Here is a 20,772-nt window from a genome sequence, read left to right as displayed (position 1 = left end):
ACTTTAGAAAACACCCCATGTGCTGGCAACACTGATAAAAACCATGCATGGCTACGCTGAATGAGGCCAACGCGGCACTTTCGCTCAGCGCTGTGCTGAAGTTTGTTGAGTGTGGCCTCCGATCGCGTTTACCCGTCGAAGGCGAAATGGTCCACATCGGCACACAGGATTTCACTGGTAGCACAGCGGAAATAGTTGCGCTGTGCACGCAAAAATCGAACCTCTTCGGCGGACCACATCAGATTTACTTCAAATGTAAGAACCTGTCTAGCTAGCCAGATGTTGAAGGATGCAACTGCTCGAGTGTAACGGACTTTTTCGAAAGTGGGTCTAACACATTTGCATTGTGCTGCTGCACTCGTACAGACGAGGTCTGGACAGTTTCCTAGGTAACTACGCTGCGACACCCACCACCAATCGCATGCATGCCATTGAGTTTTGTTGCCCCATCCAAAGCTCAATGTTCGTGCCGTTAACTTGATTACAGAACGGAGCTATGCTCAGGCCAGTGTATTTTGAGATGAAGTAAATCATAGTTTTGATTGTAATGGCAGTGCTTTTTTTGTCTGTTTGCCGATTCATGGTATTAGATTTCTGATGAATAAGGTCGTGTGCTTTCGAACGTTCACTTGTTCGTGATGGGAGTAGTTGATAATCAAAGCACTTATTTGCACTCACACTACGCACGCTTCTAATGCATGGACGTGATATATATACTAATGAACATACATACACGCACGCGAATGCGCCACCTCCGCACGCACGTTTGTGTGCGTGTATATGTACACACATACAAAATAAAGAATTTAGAAAGGAAGGATTACCGTAGTTTCATTTGTGAATGAGTAGCACTACGACTAATAGATAATCAGTTGATACTGATCGGTCTACGATCGATTCCAAATCAAGCCTTGGAAAGTTTTCAGACGAGCCTACACCTACCAGGATAATGATAGTCTACCCCGATTAAACTTTTCCAATTAATAAATACAAAATCTATGTTTATTCTACACTGACCGATAACCAACTGACATGTCAAATAATGTCTGAAAGGAGACGAGCCGTGACCAGGTGACCTTCATTCCTGATTCCATACCTGAAGCGCATGTCCGTGTCCGCAGGAGCCGGGACTACCTACGAACTCACCAGCTCCGCATATCTTCAGCCTTTTACCACTTAGTGGAACCTTGCCACATTTTTTTCTTCTACGCAACTTTTCATAATTGATATCGAGAAACGGAGAATTTGAAAAGCCCCCACAGTATACCATTTTTAATAGCAGTCTTGAGCCTGAATTGAACATAGTCCTCTATTATTCAAAAAAGTAGATCACGTATTATAAAATTTTAAGAAATTATTATTCTGAGATAGAGAGGCACTGTTGGATTATTTTTGAAATAAAAGATGGGTTGGTTTTTTGGAGCTATGCACCGAAACTTCCAGCCCAATTAGAATTCCCTATCTTCAGCGATGTATATTTTTCGAATGTTCCCTGTCCCTTGTGATGGTCTTGGCACGCAGTAGTAGCGTCGAAATTTCACCAGTGCGAGTACAATCTACGTGAACTCCACTTGTTCCTGTACATATTTTTTTTTCTTTTTTTCAGGGATTCTTCGTGGCTGTCATATTCTGTTACTTCAACGGAGAGGTGAGGCTGCTCCTTCATCATCACGTTTTTTTTTCTAAATGTTCATTGGATTATCAAGGTAGATGTTCTTGACCTGGAGCGAGCTCTTTCTTATTCATTTCAGAATGTTGACGAGAACGCACTACAACACCCGTGCTTTTCCTAAAATTGAATTTTTTCGTAACTACTCAGATATCAGCCAAACCAAAGTAGAAGTACGAAGGCTGAGGTAAATCGAACATTCTAAAATTATAAGGAGTTCGTTGTTAAAGGGAACAACGGAGAGTTTGGCGGCCGCTTGGCTCTATCGTTGGCTGGTGGCTTCAGCATAATTTGTAATTTTCTCTTTTTTTTAAATCAGGTATTTGTGAAGCGAATATACTTTCGCCCCCACTTTGTTCAATGCACCTAACGCTGTTGCGGCAGTATCATCTACTTCTTGTCAAATAAGACGAAAGCTCACACATTCACACATTAACAACGTAAGCACGCAAGGCAGCCTGTGCATGTCCATCTCGCGTCACATCACCACTGGGAGCCATTGTGGTGGAGCCAAGTATAAAGAGTCTGTCTTTATTGGAATTCCATGCCGCGAGTCTCCACGCAGGCCTTTAAATTCATTGCACGGCTGGAGCTTTCAAGATATTTCTCTCTTTGGAGCTCTGAGATAGCTCCAACGATGATGAATGATAGATACAACGTTATTATGTTTCATTTCCTATTGCAAATACAAAAAAACATTCGGATAAGAAAAAAATGAATGCTAATAAAGCATACAATAATGAAATGCTAACCATACAGTGCCTGCTCTATTTAGTTTCAGTTAGCTCGTTTTACATAGGTTAAATAGCCGCATGCGCAAGACACAGTAGATGTTTAATACTCGACCGTCATGAAACTTCAAATAGGTTGTCCTACATCAGACCTCCGTTTTTCGAAATAAAGTATGTTCGATATATATGTAGCACAACGTTCGTACGTAAATCTTGCGAAGCCCCTTACCAGGCTCAGCCATTTCGAGCTGATGAGCCCAAAACACACAGGGGTCGTCTACGATTCCGTCTGCCAGAATTTGCAACGCTACACACCGCGAAAATGTGTCGAAGTTCAAGCTGAACTCTGCTTGCCCTTCCTTCTTGCGAGGGCGCGCCCGCAGAGAGAGAGAGAGAGAGATAAATAGAGAGGAAAGGCAGGGAGGTTAACCAAGCTTGGCTCGGTTGGCTACCCTACACTTGGGGTGGGGGAAAAGGGGAATAATAGAACGAAAAGAGACACAAAAAAGAAGAGGAGTAAGAAAGAGAAGCATAAATAGTCAGCTCGAAACTACACAGCACGGCCTCGCACAGTTCTTTCACAAGCTGTCGTGAAGTTTGGTGTTCCTTAAAAAGTACAAGAGGGCTTTCGTGGCTTTGCGCGTATGGGAAGCCGTTGGCCAAGGTCCCAGGATCTTCTCTTCTGTAAGCGGCCGTGAATCCAGCTGACAGAGCTTGGCTTCCATAATACGTCGTTCGGTCTGGTATGCCGGGCAATGACATAGAATGTGCTCAAGCGTTTCCTCGCAGGCGCAGATGTTGCATGCCGAAGTGCTCGCCATTCCAAGGAGACGAGAGTACGAATTCGTAAATGCCACGCCCAACCTCATACGACACAGTAAAGTTTCAGCGCATCGGGGGAACCCGGATGGCAAACGAAGTTGCAAGTTTGGGTCGATCGAATACAGGTGCGTGTTGGAGAAACCCTGCGTATTCCATTGTAGGAGAGATATACGGCGATCAAGTGATTGTAGTAGCCTTGCAGCGTCCGTTCTCAAGAGTGGTATGGGCGTGCGCTGGTCTTGGTCATGAGCCGATCGAGCAGCTTCATCTGCGCGGTCATTGCCAACGATTCCGCAATGACTCGGCAACCACTGAAATAAAATATCGTGACCTTCCGCGAGCGCTTCGTGGTAGTCGTGCCTTATCTGATATACTGATTGTTCATGTAGGTCGTGCTGCAGAACAAGCCGTAGTGACTGTAAGGCTGACCTGGAGTCGCAAAAGATGGCCCATTGGTTAGGTTCCTGGTGAAGAATGTACTTTACTGCACCCTGAAGTGCTGCGAGCTCTGCTGCTGTCGACGTCGTGGTGTGAGAAAACTTGTTGAAGCAACACATTTTCAGATGGAACAACCACTGCTCCTGTGGAGCTGTTGGAATTAGTGGAGCCATCGGTGTAAACATGTATGCGGTCGAAGTACCTTTCGTCCAACAGATGCAAAGTCAGTTGCTTCAGGGCTAGCGTTAACATGCGTGCCTTCTTAAAGATTCCAGGAACTGATAAGCGCACGTCAGGTTGACGAAGACTCCATGGCGCAGTTGCTGGATGCATGGCAAGTTTGAAGCCAGGCGGTAGTATGTCCTGATGTTTTGTCACGATACCGCAGTACGAAGAATGAGTAGATGGCGTACGTAATGAAACGGCCGTACGTAGTTCGTATCATTGAGTTTCCTGTAGGTACACTAGACAGAACTCTGGCGCAAGTGTCTATGGGAGCTGCAACGCATGGCATTTCTGCGAGTATGGTGATGAGGGGAAGTACATAGATTTGCCTGATCTTCGTACTTCTGGCTCCGTTTGGCTTGGCATGGCCTAGAGCTGCTTTGTCACGAAACAACAATCAGGAAAATTTCTTCACTTGAGCTTCACTGCCTTAATCTTTTGGGCTCACCGATTCAAATTTGGTCATGAAGTTCGAAACGCTTTGTTCTCTTTCTGGAAAGAAAACCAAAACACTGCAATAAACGAAGCCACAAGTGCGTTCACAGCCCGCAAGCACGAAGACTAGGTAAATCCATGTACTATCCATCAAGCATGCCCATGAGAGCTAAACGATCACCGCGCCATTATCCCCTATAGTTCATTTTAGAAAACTGTATGGTTGGAAGTATTGTGACGTCACTCCTCTACGTTGACACCGGTGCTCTGACATTGCCAACAGTAGCACGTGACACTGCGATAATTACATGACACGACATGCGTAGTTTGTGCAATCTGTAGCTTGAATATACGAATCAGACTTGACAGTAAATATAAAACGCACAAACAAAATGTTTATGTGTTTTCTTTTTAAATTTTCACTGGGAATCGCAGCTAGATGCGAAACTAACTTGCCTCAGTTTTAAATGAGTTCCTGATTTCGAGCTGTGCGCATCGTGCAGAGGCCACCACTCGCAACGAAGCTAGTCTTCTACCGCGTTGCAGCGCTCATGCGGCTCGTTTATTCTCCCGCGGTTGAATAAATGTTCATGCGGCACACCGCTAGGCTCGCGTCAGTACACATGTCGCAGCTTTCGTGCCAAGTAAGGTTGAAAGCCACGTGATCAGCGAGGGTGCATTCGGAATACTTTGCAGAGACGAAGCACAAAAAACACCGTCACAACAACGCTCGCGTGTCAGGAGCGGGGATTTCGGGCACGGCACGTTCTCGGGACCTTGTGTGCGCACGTGGCATATTCATTTGTAAGCGCCATGTAACCCTCCTAATCGCGTGCCAAAAGAACAGGGAAGGAATTGAGCTTGTACGGGCTACACGGGGCAAGCGGCAAGGGTCTAAAGCTCACCTCTTCGCATCATGCTTTCGATTGCTTCAAAGCATTGATTTTCTCAGCTTCTGAGGGACCAATGAGAAAAACTCTTGTTGCATAACACCCTTTATTGGGTACGCAACAACATCTCGTAAAATTCGTTGTAACTTGGTGAGGAGCCTTAAAAGGGACGAAAGTACAACGTTGGCCCAACCCGAGCTCACCACTTCGAACACGGAATCATACCCTCAGCCCGGAGCTTCAGACCCTAGCCTGGCCAGGCCTCATCGTGACGACTACTTTGTTCGACCCAAAGCGGCTTCGTGACAGCCGGGGTCCATGTGCTCGAGTAGGCCGAGCCTGTGTAGTGCTCGAATATACGTAATTAGGCTTAAAAGCGCGCATTGCACGTTTTGTGTTTCAAGGTGGGCTTAACAATAACTCATGGGGTTTTACCTCCCAAAACCACCATATGATTGTGAGACGCCCCAGCGGAGGGCTTCGGCAGTTCTACCATTTGGGGTTCCTAAGGTGCATCTAAATTTAACTACATGGGCTTCAAGCATCTTTGGATCCACCGAAACTGATGCTGCCGCGACAGGTTTGTGATTCCATGACCTTCGGGTCAGCAATCGAGCGCCATAACAATTACACGTCGTGGTGCGTTAGCCAGACTTCTCGTGCATTGGTGTTGGATTGTTTGGTCTCATTAGTTCTCTTATTCAGTTTTTATTCAAATGACAAAGAAAAAGAAGCCCACTTTTTGTGCATTTCTTTAGCTCCATAGCCAGGATTTCGCTTAATGAGAGAGCGTGGGAGGGAGACCCATTACAGGTGTACAAAAAACAGCTACATATAAATACATACAACACGACCATCAATCAGTTTACTCTATATACAACTAGACATCATTTTTGCACAGAGCAGATTTCATTGCGTACTTTGCTGCTCGGTGAAAGGCTCCAAGTTTTAAACAACTCACATGAGGTTCAAGCTGTGCAACTTCCGTCTTTACACCATATTGCCATTTTAAAAGAGACAACTGCCCACACAGTCCTAAACGAATGCTGGAAGACGTAGGTTATGCAATCCACTCACGCGCTTTCACTTTCTGTACAGGTTCAGGGACAAATCACGCGGTCCATCGAGCTCGTCAAGCTAGAGTCGTCGCTGGCGAGGGCTGGTGACCGAAGACGCTCAACGAGAACCCAGGTCCTGGCTTGCTGACGACGCGAGCAGCCCCCACAGCTCACGCTCCGACCCGTGGCCCGCCGGCCCCCGGTGCAGTCGAACCAGCTCCACGTGTTCGGCCCCAGGCACTACCTTCCTACACAACCACGTAAGCGTCGTATTCAAACTTTCATACTCGTAAAGGACTTTTTGCACCAAAATTTCAAACTCGAGATGTTTGTTCCTTGACCGTGAAGCCGTTGTAGCTGGCCGTAATTGCTGACGTGTGCTGTGTTCATCGTTTTATTTCTCTCCACAAACAGGTGCACCTGGTAATCCTGTACGCTATGTTGGATCATCGAGAGAACGTGTAGAAAAAGAGAGAGACTAAAATAATGGCCCTGAAAGAAAGAGAAGGATAAACAGAGAAATCAAAAAGTGAAAGAACAATTCTCCAGGAGTTATCGCAAACTGCTGAGGAGCGTCTTTAGAGGTTACTGACAAGGGCGCTAAGGGTGTGCATAGGAGTCCCTAAGGCCACCTTGAGTTCTCTAGTAATCGCTGAAGCTCGTCGTTTGTCATTTTCAGTAATACGAACAGTCGAACCTTGTCGCAATGTTTTTGCTATTTTATCTCAGCACGTGACGCATCCATTGAACCTCGCACTTATTGAAAGGAATAAATGTAAGCTACAGGATGCTGTTCAGGAACATAGCAGATAATAATTTCTCTCCTTGGATTTCGCCAAGACCAGAAACACTGTTTTCGGTGGAGGGAATGATGATGAAAGAAGACATGTTCTTCACATCTGCGCAGCAGCTGGCAGTATTCCAAAAATACACCCTATATCCTCAGTATGTTCACAAGCGTTTTTGTTATGCAAATTCTTCATATTCAGCTTTTGTCGTAACATACTTGGCAGTAGAGCAGGCATTCAACTTATGTCGAGTGACGTCGTCTACTGTTGCGAAACCACTTGAAATTCTATCTGCGTTACGCTTTATGACATGCGTAGAAGAGCCGCGTAAATGGGTCATTTTTAGTTATTCACAGGCGGCTCTAGCATCGCTGCAAAATGATAGGAAACTTTTTCTAAACGTTTCCCTCTTATATGAGACCTTGAAAGAACACTGAAAATCAAGATAAATGAACCGCATGATCGCATTTCACAAGGGTACCTAGTCACTGCAGTATTCTAAGAAACACTGCAGTGGACGCCACGGTGAAGAGGGCCCACAATAAAGAAGGGAAAATTACCCTTTTAATTTTATGCATTGAAATCTGTCTACTCCTGATACAGATAACCTGTAGTGCCACCAAAAACAAATAGTTCGATAGAAAATCTGAATGTTCAGACTTATATTTAACAGATTCTTGCACCTCGCTGATGAATAAGAAGATGACCCTACAAAAAGAAATTTTCATTTTGGCACGTAAATAAATAAATATTCGCAAACGAATCTTACTTTTTGAATCACATTCGGAAAGAAATAGAAGTACAGAGAAAAAAGACAGATAAAAAGAGAAGTATGAAGAAAGCAAAAAAATAGAGAGAAAGAAAGGAAAGGAAGAATAGGTGAACAGTAGACACGCGCCATGTTTCCACCAAAATCACGTGTCACTAGTGATGTGACGTAATATCACGCACCACTAATCACGTGACATGATCCCGGAAAAATAACGTGACACTAATCGCGTGACTTAATACGACGTAATACTAGTGGTGCCACATTTTCCCTTTAAACCCATTTCTTTTAGGCGAGGGCAGGTGCTTTCACGAGAGCCTAAGCACTTGCTCTGCTATAGCTTCTTGCCTTGCACCACTACTGCAATTTGCATCCTTGCTACACACACCAATAGGGTGGAGCTGCTCCAATTTCACTTCTATTCTACAGCAAAGAGTTAGCATCATCCGCACAATCAATAATCTTGGCGAAAGAAACATTGCCTAATCACAGCATTGACCATGTCAATGGATCCTCGGTAATCATTGTATTCCTTCTGGTACAGCAGTAAGGCTTATTTTGTTAAGGTATCGACTATTGCTTACTGTTTGCCTGGCTGGTAGATAGTGCAGTAACCACAGCTATCTCTACAGGCTCCCAGCTTTGCTGTTCATAAAAACTCACTGAAGCTGGTCAATAAGCAGCACGCTATGACGGTGATATTACACAATGTCTCGCGTCTGATGTACTTATCGAGGTATATATGTATACATACCTTGATACAGCTTAGTGAATGTCGGTCCATACAAGGTGCATATTAATTTAAATGAGGTGTCTTCAACAGCTGCACCTATGAGCCACATGAGGCCTGTGAACTTTTCGCAAGTGGCGCCATCTGCTTTCATCGAATTTTTTTTTCTTTTAATAGTAAGCACTTCGCGAGCTGTACAGACATGACTGGTTTAGCATCCTCTTGGTGAGAGATGCCACGCAGTCACGATGTCACGGCAACCAAAGACAAACTCTTCATATTTTATATAATATGAAGTGTTCGTCTTTCTCACCAAGAAGATGCCAAACCAGTCATGTCCGTATAGCTTGCGAAGTGCTTATTAGGAAAAGAAAAAAAAAAGATCGATGAATGCAGATGGCGCCACTTGCGAAACGTTTGCAGGCCGCATGTGGCCCATATAGATCACGTTGTTTAAGACCACTGATATTATGCACCTTGTATAGACTGAGATTGACTAAGCTGTTTCTAAAATATGGGTGATTTTGCATGCTCACATATATGTTCTAACCACATTTGATTTGAGGAAGCTGGGGTCTATAGTTCTATAAGTACAGCTTCAAGTCTGTGCGTTATAACTGATATACTTGTTCTACTCTGACATAGAATGAAGCTGTTGCGTACAATTTATACCTTCCTTTAGTAAGCATGTGCCTTTTTTAAACCACCACAGTTACCTGACAATGTCGTATGATTTAACACTGTGACTAAAGGGAGGAGAGGTCTGGAGAGATTCAATGTTTAGGGGAGATATTCAATGTTTAGCCAAATTGGCTGAACGTGGTCAATGTCCAGACAGGAACTGATTTTCTTGACTTTCAGTAGCTTGAGCAGCTTTTTTTTTATGTATGTCTCGATTATAACCTCCCCTCCTCCGAGAAAGGTGGGTGAGAATAAGATCATGCGCACTATGCCGACACTTTAAGTTCATCATTGTTGATCTGCAATGCATAACTTTTCGCCTTTCAGGTGCTGTGCCTGCTACGTCGTTCGCGCTACCGCCACCTACTTCAGCAGGAATTGTGTAATGACGAAGGCCCCAGAAGCCTTGCGATGACCCACAAGTCCTTCTCCGTTCATGTCTTGTCGACCGACATGCCGTTCAGTCCGAACAAGCTGTTCATCATGGAGAACCCACGAGTTTCGAAGTGGCCTAACACCATGAAAATCAAGATCTGTAAAGGAATTTCCAGGTACCTGCCGGGAGCAGCGATGGCCATCCTCGAATACCCCTCACCCTGCAACCACCTGTTAATGGCTGCGTCAGACCTTCTCCGAATCAATGTTAGTTCCATCGCATGACACCAGTCAGATGTGTTTGATACCCACGCTGTGGAAAGTTCCACATGCCGAGAACTACGTATAGTCATACGCGAACCCTCCACTTGTGTGACGGCTGTGAAAAAGACGTGATTCACGGGATTATACGTGAACCTTTCACTTGCGTGATGGCTGTGCAAAAGACGTGGATGAATCACAACTCGATACATCACCGTCGACATCCCGAAATGACTGACACTCTTCCCTTGTGCGAATGTGTGGACCGTTGTACTAAACTATGTGTGACATTGCTACGTCGACGCCTCAAACTGTGCATCCGCCTGATTTGGTGTTTCCATTTTGGCGGATCTTGCAAATTGTCTACTGTCCAAACTTGCTGCTGGTAAAGCACAATGTACTGACCAAAAAGAGCCGACAGCACAACGTCACACCAACAAGGCTGACATTTCACTCCTTCCTATAAACAGTTAATTGCATGATTCTTCAACTCAGACTAGAATCATAAAACATCATAATATTTCACTACAGCTGTACGATAAATCAGAACCCGATCAAATAATGTGCGATAATCAGCTAGCCTAATCATTACTACAAAGGGGTCCTGCTACACTTTTAGGGGTCAAGCACATTAGGGCTGAGGCAGCGCCTCCCAGCATTGGCTGAAGCTTGTCCATCCAGTGTACGTCACGATATGGTATGACAAAAAACTAACAAGAACAAAACAAAAGGGTGTTAATCCGAACAATCAAAGGCCATAGTATCACAAAACACAGACATTTAGGCACCCATCAAAGCATATAGCAAAAACAGTTTTTCTGAACAATGGACTAATATATATTGTACTTCCCATGCGTTCATAGCCCCCTACGATAAAATAAACTGTTTCGAAACATATTTGCGACCAAACAATACAAAACACCGAGGAGCACAAAACATTTACAATAGTCAGCTACTTCAACGCACGGATTATGGACCTTAGATCCTTGCTTTGCCGTCGACTCTCACTGTCTGACGTCAATGTATATAGAAAGTCACCGTCGAAACATATGTGTGCGTGTGAATAAAAACACTGGTTTACAATAGACGAACACCAATCATTACTGCGACAGAGCAGTATAAAATCCATGCAAGCACAAACACTTTGTACTAGTTAGTTAACATATACACTATGGATCTTTGAACTTAGCTTGTGGCCTACTTTTTATGTGACTTTACGTCACCTTTATGACAATCAATATACATTATATGAAACAATGCCGATAACGTACGGTTACTCTTCTAATTATAACGCAGGGCTTCGCCCACTCGTCATGGTTCAGTCCATGGAGATGCATGGAATTTTTTTTCTCGACGTGGTAAAAAAACGCTGCTGATCGTAGTCCAGATTTCGGAGAACATGCGAGACAAACGATATAGCGCAGCACGTAGCCTAAGATATAAAACTCTGAAATTGTTCAGCTTGGCTGTGTAAGGAAGAGGAAGAGGTTGGGGAAAGGAAAAGACGCAATTTCGGCTACCTTTCCTTTCCTCAACCTCTCGTCCTCCTCTTCCTCCTGACAGCCAAACTGGACGACTCTCAAGAATAATTTTGTTGCTTCTAGTTTGCTTCTAGGTCTTAGTGAGATAATGAGGGTTATTTCTACGCTGATTCTAGGTCGTAGCTTGGCTTTGGCTAGGTGATGCTAGTTTGTTCTTATGTTTATTAAAAGCACACAGCAGTTTGACTTAAACCACAGACGGGCACAGACACGACAAGGAAGTGTCAAGCCTTGTACAACTTAATGTAAGCTTCGCCGATTTTTTTTTTTGAAGGGAGAGAATGAAAGAACTCTTTTATTGTCTAGCTTAACCTGTACTGTCTTTTGCCGCTTTACGAGAAAAATAATACACTCGAGTTTTCAGGAATGTTCGTCTGGTCCAAAAAATGCGCAGCTTACGATAACTGAGGAACCAGTTCCTGGTATAGCTCAGTGGCATATAAACGCCCTAAAATTGTACAACAGGGTGGTCTGGCTAAAAGAGTTGTGCTTCTCATTGCGCACATGCAGAATAACTATCGCTAATGTTTATATCGCATCAACGCGCGACCATTTTCAACAGCTGCGGCTTTCGCGCCTTAGCTAGGGAAGGCTTGGGCTGCTTAAAGGTTAGCATGCAAGAAACGGACGCGAAATTGGGGTTCGCAGACAACAGCTTGTCTTAAGTCATGTGAGGTTTTGTTATGATTGCTCTAATGACAGCTAAAGATTTATTCCGCGTTCGTCAAAGGTGGAAGGCATAAGTATTAGAGTGTTTGAGAATTCGGGCCCCGAGGAGCTAGGGGAACCAAGAAGTATGCGACCCGCCAGGGTGCATGCGCACAACCAAAGCCAATCTTGGGCTCTTGTGTTTATGTTCACCCAAGGCACAAAAATCAAAAACTAGCGTGGGGCCCCCAAGGCATCTTGGGTCACCAGTGAAACGAAGCAGACGTAGCGTGAGCCAAGGCGCTGTAGGGCCGGCACCTCGCAGAGTTTTAAAGACGATAGTCTTTCGCGGAGTACTTCGACCCGAAAAATTGGGTCTGTCTGCCTGTCTGTCTGTTTATCTACCAGAACAACACCCGCAACCTTTCAACACCAAGCCCATCCGCAGCGCCCACCAATATTGCGCAAGTTTGAGCGTTCATACTTGTATGATTGTCAAATAGATAGCAATTATTTCGCATATGTGAGGCACAATATCAGCACGTCAATATTCTGTGGTGTGTTTTTTCATACTAGAAATCGCATACACAAGTAATTCTATATAAAGACCATAGCGTTTACAAGCCCCTTGATCCTGGATCAAGGGGCTTTAGCTAAGACGACACGGTAGTGACACCTACTCGTCGCTTTGCCTACTACACCTTATCGCCTCAGAGACGGGTGCGCACGCCGCGTGCTTGCTATATCAGAGGTCATCATTCATATTCCAAGATAACTGCCAGATAGCGCTCATGTCTCACGTGCCTTAAAGTCGCTGAAAAAAAACTAAAGCAGCGCCAACCTCACCCCTTCGCCACTGCCTCCTCACCCAGTAACTGCAGCAGCGCCTCTGGAATGTCCACCAAGACACTACGAACGCTACAAATGCGAAAGTACGCGGGCGCATTGGATGTGCCAGACGCTTAGGGAGCTTGGGCAGCTTGGGCACCGCTGCGCCGTGTGTTCATCGAGCGGCCGTCACTCGGGTATGCTGAAAGCATAGAGTTTCATACAATAGCACCTAGAGAGGAATCTGGCGCTGCGATCGTGTACCTTCATGGGAATTATGGGAAGTACAGGCTTCAGATTGGATAGGGTCAGCTAGCGAACTGTGTACTGACTTTTTTTCTATAGTTTCTGTTTCGTTCTTCGCGCAGCGTGGGTAGTGGGGTGTGGTGAAAAGCGCTGAAGCAGTGCCTCTGTTGTTCGAATAGAATGGTGACCACTAGATCTCCTGACCTCCTGCGATGTTGGAGGTTTACGAGTCGTATTTGACAATTTAAACGAACCATCGTCCACTGACCGCTGCGCATAGATGTAGCGTCTCTTGTTAGTGCAGGATATTCCCTCAAGTTCATGTTTTTTACGAGCGCGTCTTGCCTAAACTCGTTTTAAATCGACTGCAAAGCGATGACGAAGCTAAGTAGACGCATCGTCACGCTCCACTGACTCAACTTCACAACAAAACCAGAGGTGAGTTGGGGGCAGACCACTGGGACAAATGCACCTAGCGTCGCAGAAGACGAAACGACAAGTGTTTCTCACTTGATACTATACTGTTATTTCCATAATTAGATAAAACATACTTTCGAGGGAAAAAAACAAGCATGTTTGTTTTCAAGCGTTGTGAAAAATAATTTATTAAATCTTGGTGCCAAATCTGAAACGCAATTCTAGAGCGAAGCATACCCTGATGGCTGAATTATCGTGTCTATAAATATACTGCCTAGCGTGCTGAGTGCGAGCTAGGAGATGGCCCCGCAGATGATGACTGCAGGCAGCACCCGCATGGTGCGCTGCTGTGCGAGTGGGTGCATTTGCGTTCAATCCTTGCGCTCCTGTAGCGCTGCGAAGCCTGCAGGAGGCCGAGCCGCGCGAAGCCGAATATTATATTTATGCATTTTAGAGTGTTTTTTACATAATGCTTTATTGTATAAGAACTACTCGATTGCTTTCACAGTACTGGCACTTTGCAATACCAAATGAAGATCATTTCGTGGCATACGTTTCGCCATCCACTACTGCCCGAAAAAAAAAAAAGTGCAGATCCCACGTAACTTTGGAATCAGTGCTATGCAAGGTGACTCTGTTGTAATTTTTTATTAGGTGAAAGATTATGAAGTGGCGCTAAATATATGCAAGAAATTGGATAGTCAACACTGGAACCAGCATTGGCGTTTCACGAACATTTGGCTCTTCTTGAAAAGTATTTCGACGACTCTAAGTTAAGGGGGTGATAGTGAGGGCACCCAGACGTAGGCGATTCGATAGATAGATAGATAGATAGATAGATAGATAGATAGATAGATAGATAGATAGATAGATAGATAGATAGATAGATAGATAGATAGATAGATAGATAGATAGATAGATAGATAGATAGATAGATAGATAGATAGATAGATAGATAGATAGATAGATAGATAGATAGACAGAGAGACAGACGGACGGGTGGACGGACGGACGGACGGACGGATGGACAGACAGATAGGCGGACGGACGGACAGGCAGATGAATGGACAGATGGACAGAAAGACAGACCGACTGACATACTGACAGATGGTTGGACAGAGAGGCAGACAGACAGACAAACGGACGGACAGATGGACATATATACGGATGGACGGACAGACAGAGAGACGGACGGACGGATGGACAGGCGGACGGACGGACAGGCAGACAGACGAACGGGCAGATAGACGGACGGACAGGCAGACGGACGAACAGGCGGACGGACAGACAGATGGACAGACGGATGGACGGACGGACGGACGGACGGATGGACAGACGGACAGACGGATAGATAGATAGATAGATAGATAGATAGATAGATAGATAGATAGATAGATAGATAGATAGATAGATAGATAGATAGATAGATAGATAGATAGATAGATAGATGCTCAAAGTGGTTGCAGTACGCAAAGAAAATAATTTTAAAAACCATTCACAGTATAACCACCAGAGTTATTCTTTAAAATGTGCTTTGTTTTTTAGAGCAAGAATTATCACAGAAGAGCCTTAAACCTTTACCTCTTAGCCTGCATTCCATTAGGATTCGAGTGAAAACAAAAAATGATAACATGCCAACGAATAATCTGACACATATGATACTCAGAACGTTGTTGGATAGAGAGTTCGACATTGACATGGGAGGATAACTGTGTGAATTAAACTCTAAAGGGTATTTTCCATTTTTAAGATAAATATTATTATTTGGAATTTTGCCTAAACAGCGATCTCATTCCCGACACCGTTCACCCTAATCCGAAGAGATCGTTCGGTGGAGTCACTCTCACAATGCTTTTCTCACACGATAGCCTTCGGATTCAGCCTTCTGTCTGCCCTGTTGATCCTACTTTTTCATTCAGGAAACCATGCAGGATCCGTTAGTGCAGGGAACAAGACACCTTTTCCTTGTTTGACCGATAACTTCTTTGACACAGCGGCACAATACACGTCCTTTCTTTGCATTGCCGCTTAGCTTTTGACATCTCAGGGTGTTGCTGTGTACATATGGTGCCGTCGAACTTCACAGTAAATCAGATGGCAGCTGTCACAAACTGATTTTAGACGTGGCAAGGCTCTTGCAGCAACAGGACGAGAGGAATTCCGCGCGTTCGTGCACCCTCTCGACACGCTGCGCCGCTTGTGGCATCTGAGTGCAGTCACCACATGCGCGGCTACCCCCTTTCGTAGGGAATGCGCGCGCTCAGCACACTAAGCAGTATATTTCTAGACACTGTAGCTGAATTCACTCGGGTTTCTTTTTTGCCACCTGGTCAAAAAAGATTTTGCAATAAAGTTCGCGTACAAATAATTGAAGCAAGTTTCAATAAATCAAAGCTCATATCACTTTGTTTTACACTCGAAATAGAAGCATCGCGAATCTCAAGAACGTAATCCATCCACAGCGGATTCCAAGCCTTGACTTCCCATACTTCCTATGGGGAGGTCTACAAGCTAAGGAGGAATAAAAAAAATTCTTTTTAATCCTTCTTATTACAAGCGTCGGAGAAGGAGCCCGCGTAGACACTAGCGCCAGATTCCCCTCGAGGTATTATTGTATGAAACTCTAAGGCTGAAAGGGTACGCCGGTGGCGTCTGTTCGTGGAGCGCGTGGTCGCGAAAGTGGACAAACAATATGACGTTTGCGATAACTTCACAAAAGCTATGCACGCGAGGGGAGAGGAGCCTGCTCATTGACACGAACGGCGCTACTTTAGTTTTTTCGGAAACTTTAACGTGCCACGAACCGCCCGTTCGCCTCCACTGGACGCATCGAAGCATTCTAACGCAGAGCCTCCAGCATACCATTCACCAATTTGCTCGTGAAAAACATCAAATAAACGTATTGTTCATTCTCTCCAGATGCAAGACTATCGTCTTTCGACGACATCTTCAGTGAAACATGCAGATGCGTGGCCAAGTTTCTTCTTTTATTTGGCCTCTGGGGGCACTTTGTGCATTATGAAACTCTGAATAATAATTGATTCACGGACAGATGGGGTTTAGCGTCCGAAAACCACCATATGATTATGAGAGACGTGGTAGTGGAGGACTCCCGAAATTTTGACCACTTGGGGTTCTTTAGCATGCACCCCAATCTGAGCACACGGACTTATAGCATTTTCGCCTCCATCGAAAATGCAGCCACCGCCACCGGGATTCGATCCCGTGACCTGCGGGTGAGCAGCCAAGTACCTTAGCCACTAGACCACTGCGGCGGGGTACTCTGCTGATCCGCCGAACACAAAAGCAATCTAGGAAACACAGCTTGGGGATCAAACCATCTAATACTACTTAAATTCAACAAATATGCTTTAGTAAAAAAAAACACGGAAGGGAATTATTTATGCATTAGGTGGATAACTCTTTTAGTCATTGATATAACAGTACCTCAAAAATGGCCTAAAATGAATGTAATTTACCATGGGCCCTAAACCCTCCCTTGTTGGCACCACTTCTTTTGCATTGCATCGACGGTGGCAGACCTAACTTTCAGCAAATGAACTCACAGGTGTCCATTAACCTAATTTTTTTTCGCTCTGTTGGATTTGTCAGCCTTTACCACACTAATTAGGGCCCCACCATGTAATCAAAAGTGCCAAGCAAACAGCAGAATAACAAAAAAAGGAAATAAACATGGGTTCCTCATCGGACCTTTTGCAAACAAGGCCAAGTACGTATTAGCTTCCGAAATGGCACTTCGACATAGAGTCCGTGACAAGAAGCAATCAGTGGACCTACTTTCTTTCATTCTGTTTCTACCTGCATGCGGACGTAACAAGTCCTTTAGGATTAGTGTGTATGTGCGGGTGTGCAAATTATAGAGATCGCAGTTCCAGCACCACTCGCGGATCAACGCCGGTCAGCATGACTTTCGCCTGGTCATCACCCAGATTACAAGATTACCTTGCCATGCCGGCTGCCTAATTGAGAGTCATGGTTTGCCTCCTCTTTATGTGGTATGCTTGCTTCGTGTTGCACACCATATATTAGGAGCCTCAATCTCGCCTCAGATAGCCGGCCACAGACACAAATTTTCGTCGTGAAAATGCCTGGGTGGTAAAGATGACTGAATTGAAGGAGGGAGGGGGGAGGGCTGAGCATGACCAATATGTCACTGAATGCTGTCATTTAAAAACACATATATGGATAGTTTCTAAAGGAGATTAAATTTGGCGTCAGAATGCGACAAACATATCGATACTGATCTCCACATTGACTTATATCTGAACTCCGCTTGAAAAATGTAGATTTATCTTGAGTGGTTATGTTTAAAACAAAAAGGTTTAATTTTTTTATATACCTCCTTAGTCTAAACGAATAGTGATCGCGTGTCGTATCCGAGAAGTGAATGATGATGAGTAAGTCAAGGACTCGAATCGTTTGGTGCTACGCTAAATCACCCGTGACATTGACCAGTCACGCGTGTAAACCAGTGACAAAACGGTGCACACGTATATACAATGTTCATAGATCATAAATTGTATGATTTGTTAAGTTGAAAATTTCATTTTGACATCATTATTACTGCTTTCTTGTGTCAAACCGAGATGTGGGTTCGCAAAAACGAGGTCTGTGCATGATGGTTGCTGGTTGTTTGCAGTCATACGAAATGCATCGTAGAACATATCGGGATGACATATACATTGTCCGTGATCATCAGCGTCATCTTCATCATGGCAGCGTATAGTGGGTACCTTGCATATGTTCGGATACGCCAAACAACGCCAACGTCAAAGCCAACGGACAAGCCTCGACCTTCAGGAACTTCAACTCTAAAAGCTACCGTTCGATAGTCGAGACTCGCGAAAACACGCAAGCCACATATTATAGCACAAACGCAGCCTTGAACTTAGAATTAATTCCCGAATTCGGATACATATCGGTGGCTCTTTGTTCTAGAAATGATGCCTTATACCCCAACAACTACGTCATATACCAAAAATTGCGTATGTTGGCACACTCGGCCATCGCTATAGTTGCATAATTCTCGTGGCCACAACGGGAGGCCGCCACAGAACCGCACGCTCACACGGGATCATGCTTTAAGTAAGATGTACGTTCGAAGGAAAAAGATAAAAAGAAAATAGGTGCTCAAGGTCATGACCAGCGCGTGACGTAAGTTCTTTCCCCGTGCCATTCATCCCTGCTGGGCTTCCAGCGCCATCGTCCGGACGAGACAAGATGAATAGCAAGCGACAAATCTCCGTAACCCCCGTCTGCTAGACGGAATCCAAACATTCTTGCGACGGTTGAGTTGTGAGCCAATAAAGCCCACCAATGAAGCCGTTCGATGGTTGCTTAGAAAAGCGCTGCAGAGCCACTTTGAAAACAAAAGTGGGTGGTTAGGACTTTTTTTTTTATTCCGGGCAGTGCAAAGTGCACTAAAGGTTTTACTAAGATATTCAGATACGTACGAAAAGAGTTAACGGGTGATTATGCCATAAGAGCCTTAAATATAGAACCTGCAGTTCTCACATTTTCGGTGCATATGCAACGCTTGTATTACGCAAGACTGGAAGAAGAAAATTATAATTTCCTTCTCTCGTAAGAAAGCCACGCCTCTTCAATACGAAAAAGTGTGTTGCATCTCTTACACGAAAATGTAGAGAAATTTGCGATTTATTGTCAACATCAATATTTAAAGGTTCTGCTTAATTTTGATTGTTACATGAACCGATGGCGTCTTGTCCAAGGTGTTAAAGGGACCAACAACTGATTTTTTTCGATCCAGTTTTTCCTTGCGCGACAGAAAGCTTTCCCTTCGTTGTGATCGTAGCTGCAGTAGTTAATCCCAAGAGCTTGTAGTAACTTTATAAGCAGTATTTTTCGATCTAAAAGGCCCTGAACGCGGTAGTGCCTTTTCATCCGGCAACGTTGAGTATTAATAGCGATGCCAGTAGCCTTTCTGGTGGCTTATGCAAGCTGTCTTCGGTCTTATTTCGCAGGATTTCCTGAAACTACGGTTAACCAAGTTTATTCTGCGCGTTATAACTATTTTTAAAAATAGCAAGCCGTTACACAGAGACGGTGTTGCTCTATAGAGCTTGCCTACATTTCTACCACGTCGCCGAGCTAAGTAATCGAAAACGGAACTGCGCATATGTCACGACGCAAAGGCAGCGCCACTTCATTGCGTACTACTAACGCGAACATATACGTATACTTTTATAAAATATTATATTTTTGCTATAAAAAATCAAACAACATTTCAGTACTAATCAGTAAAATGTTGACTGTGTACATTAACGCATAGTCACGTGACAGGGCATTCATGATAGTTTATGCTTTTGCCACCAGAGACGCCACAGGCTATTTTCCCGGTTTTCAATAAGGATAAAAATAAAACGTGCACTTCTCACGAGGAAAACTGGGTTGGTTTGAGTCACTGTAAGGGACAATTTTTCCATCCGTGCAGTCATCTCATTTCATGTCATGGGCAGTTGTCGTTCCCTTTAAAAAATAAGCTGCTTCGTGGTAAGTGTTGGATAAGGTTTTCGAGTGCACTGAGCAAACATTTTATAAGTGCTCCCTCGTTTAGGTCTAAGAGCTGCGTCAAGTGGATGCCCATTGGCATAAAAATGGGCCTTCTCGATTTTCGCTTCATTAAAGCAGGTAAGCAAGCTGGTATAATGAAGTACATCGAGCGGTGGTATCATCGAGTACATCGGGTATCATCGAGCAGTGGTCTAGTGACTGAGGTACTCGGCTGCTGGCTCGCAGGTCGCGGGATCAAACCCCGGCTGCGGCGGCTGCATTTCCGATGGAGGCGGAAATGCTGTAGGCCCGTGTGCTCAGATTTGGGCGCACGTTAAAGAACCCCAGGTGGTCGAAATTTCCGGAGCCCTCCACTACGGCGTCTCTCATAATCATCAGGTGGTTTCGGGACGTTAAAACCCACATATCAATCGATCAATCGAGTACATAGCCTTCCACCGGAATCTTAGAAACAAAATCAGCTAAGTGGACTGTAAAGCTTCCACGCATCTGTTACAAAATGTCATGTTTAAGCAAAGCTCAGCCACCTTACGCTAAAGCACATTTCGACAAAGATTCAAAGAAACCTTCACTGTTATGCCTTTGCGTGAAGTGACAATTCAACAAATACCAGTTTGGGAAGCAAAAAAAGAGTGCAGAAACAAATTTACCGAAAAAAGAAACAA

General features: G+C 44.5%; 1 protein-coding gene across 1 annotated transcript in view; it reads left to right on the top strand.

Moving 5' to 3' along the window:
* LOC142806528 (calcitonin gene-related peptide type 1 receptor-like) overlaps positions 1-10,957 on the top strand; it is a 205,627-nt gene extending 194,670 nt beyond the window's left edge. Inside the window, exons 15-17 of the mRNA XM_075891273.1 lie at positions 1,607-1,648; positions 6,309-6,528; positions 9,564-10,957. Coding sequence (XP_075747388.1) covers positions 1,607-1,648; positions 6,309-6,416 — 150 coding nt within the window. The 3' untranslated portion in view covers positions 6,417-6,528; positions 9,564-10,957. The remainder of the gene's footprint in view (positions 1-1,606; positions 1,649-6,308; positions 6,529-9,563) is intronic.
* Positions 10,958-20,772: the final 9,815 nt, after the last annotated feature.

This window comes from Rhipicephalus microplus, chromosome 1 (genome assembly GCF_043290135.1).
Source record: "Rhipicephalus microplus isolate Deutch F79 chromosome 1, USDA_Rmic, whole genome shotgun sequence".
NCBI lineage: Eukaryota > Metazoa > Arthropoda > Arachnida > Ixodida > Ixodidae > Rhipicephalus > Rhipicephalus microplus.
This window is presented reverse-complemented; position numbering and strand designations above follow the sequence as displayed.